At 25.8% G+C, this 1204-nt stretch overlaps 1 protein-coding gene across 1 annotated transcript in view; it reads left to right on the forward strand.

The window, feature by feature from the left end:
- The first annotated feature begins 497 nt into the window (after positions 1-497).
- Positions 498-1204, forward strand: part of LOC100818004 (cytochrome P450 85A) — a 6560-nt gene continuing 5853 nt past the window's right edge. Inside the window, exon 1 of the mRNA XM_041012580.1 lies at positions 498-682. Within this exon, the coding sequence (XP_040868514.1) occupies positions 498-682 (185 nt within the window). The remainder of the gene's footprint in view (positions 683-1204) is intronic.

Here is a 1204-nt window from a genome sequence, read left to right on the forward strand (position 1 = left end):
TCCACTAATATTATTAAAATCTATAGTCGTTTTTTTATAATAATTATTAAAAGAAACAAATAATTAATTTACATATTAATAAATAATACTTCATATTCAATATAAACAATTTAAAATTGCAAATCTTAAAATAAAAATAAAATGCTAATTTCCTCATTGCACGGTCTACATAGTACAATAACAAAATTTCTAGGCTGAAAACAACCAAAGAAATCCGGAATTCATTCTTTATTACTCTTACTTTTTATTATTCTTTTTTATGACAGAAGATTTTTTATTACTCTTTTCTGTTTCTCTTTCATCCATTTTTATCTCTTTTATTCAATGCCATGTATACATTCCAAATTTAGCGTCAAAATTAGTTTTATTTTCCTAACTTAGGTTCACTAATTAATAAATATGACTAGCATCCTAGCACTATATATATACATATATATGATTCATCTTATGTAGCAATATTATTCCATCCTGTGTAGAGAACAACTGAACTAAACATCATGTTGACAGTGTTTTATTATGCCCTGGCATTGACGTTTTGTGCATTCTTTGCACTGCTGAAATGGAACAGCTTAAGGTACTCAAGGAAAGGAATGCCTCCAGGATCATTGGGTTGGCCTTTTGTTGGGGAGACTCTAAAATTTCTCACACAAGGACCAGATTTCATGAAAGAAAGCAGATCAAGGTACACTACACAACCTTTGACTTTCATATATTTTGTTTTTATTTCTTTGATTTGAATACTGTTTTGCTCTCTGATTTTTTTTTTCGTTTTAGTTATCTTAATTTCTTTTTTCTATTTTATTTTCTAAATTTTATTCATTTTAGCTCCTAATGTTACTTTTTCAATTCCTAATAAAATTATAATTTTTGATATTTATAAGTTTCTCTTATATTAATTTTTTATTTTAATTTTTGTTATTTAGAAAACACCATGCTTGTTTTTTTATTAATAATGTCACCACTTAACTATGACAGAGATTAAAATTAAGTAAAAATAATTATAAAGATCAAAATATTTTTTAAAAAGACAAAAAGCAAATAATGTAGGAACTAAAAGTTGTTTAAGTTTTCTTTTTAACATATAAAATGTTAGGATTTTAAGTATCACGGTTAAAAAAAATTATAAATTTTCATCCCATTTTGGAGGGTGGGATTAAGGGGTGGAGGAAAGGGCGGAAGTGGGTAGAGAAAAGAAAAAAAAAAA

The sequence above is a fragment of the Glycine max genome, chromosome 2, assembly GCF_000004515.6.
Source record: "Glycine max cultivar Williams 82 chromosome 2, Glycine_max_v4.0, whole genome shotgun sequence".
NCBI classification, from domain to species: domain Eukaryota; kingdom Viridiplantae; phylum Streptophyta; class Magnoliopsida; order Fabales; family Fabaceae; genus Glycine; species Glycine max.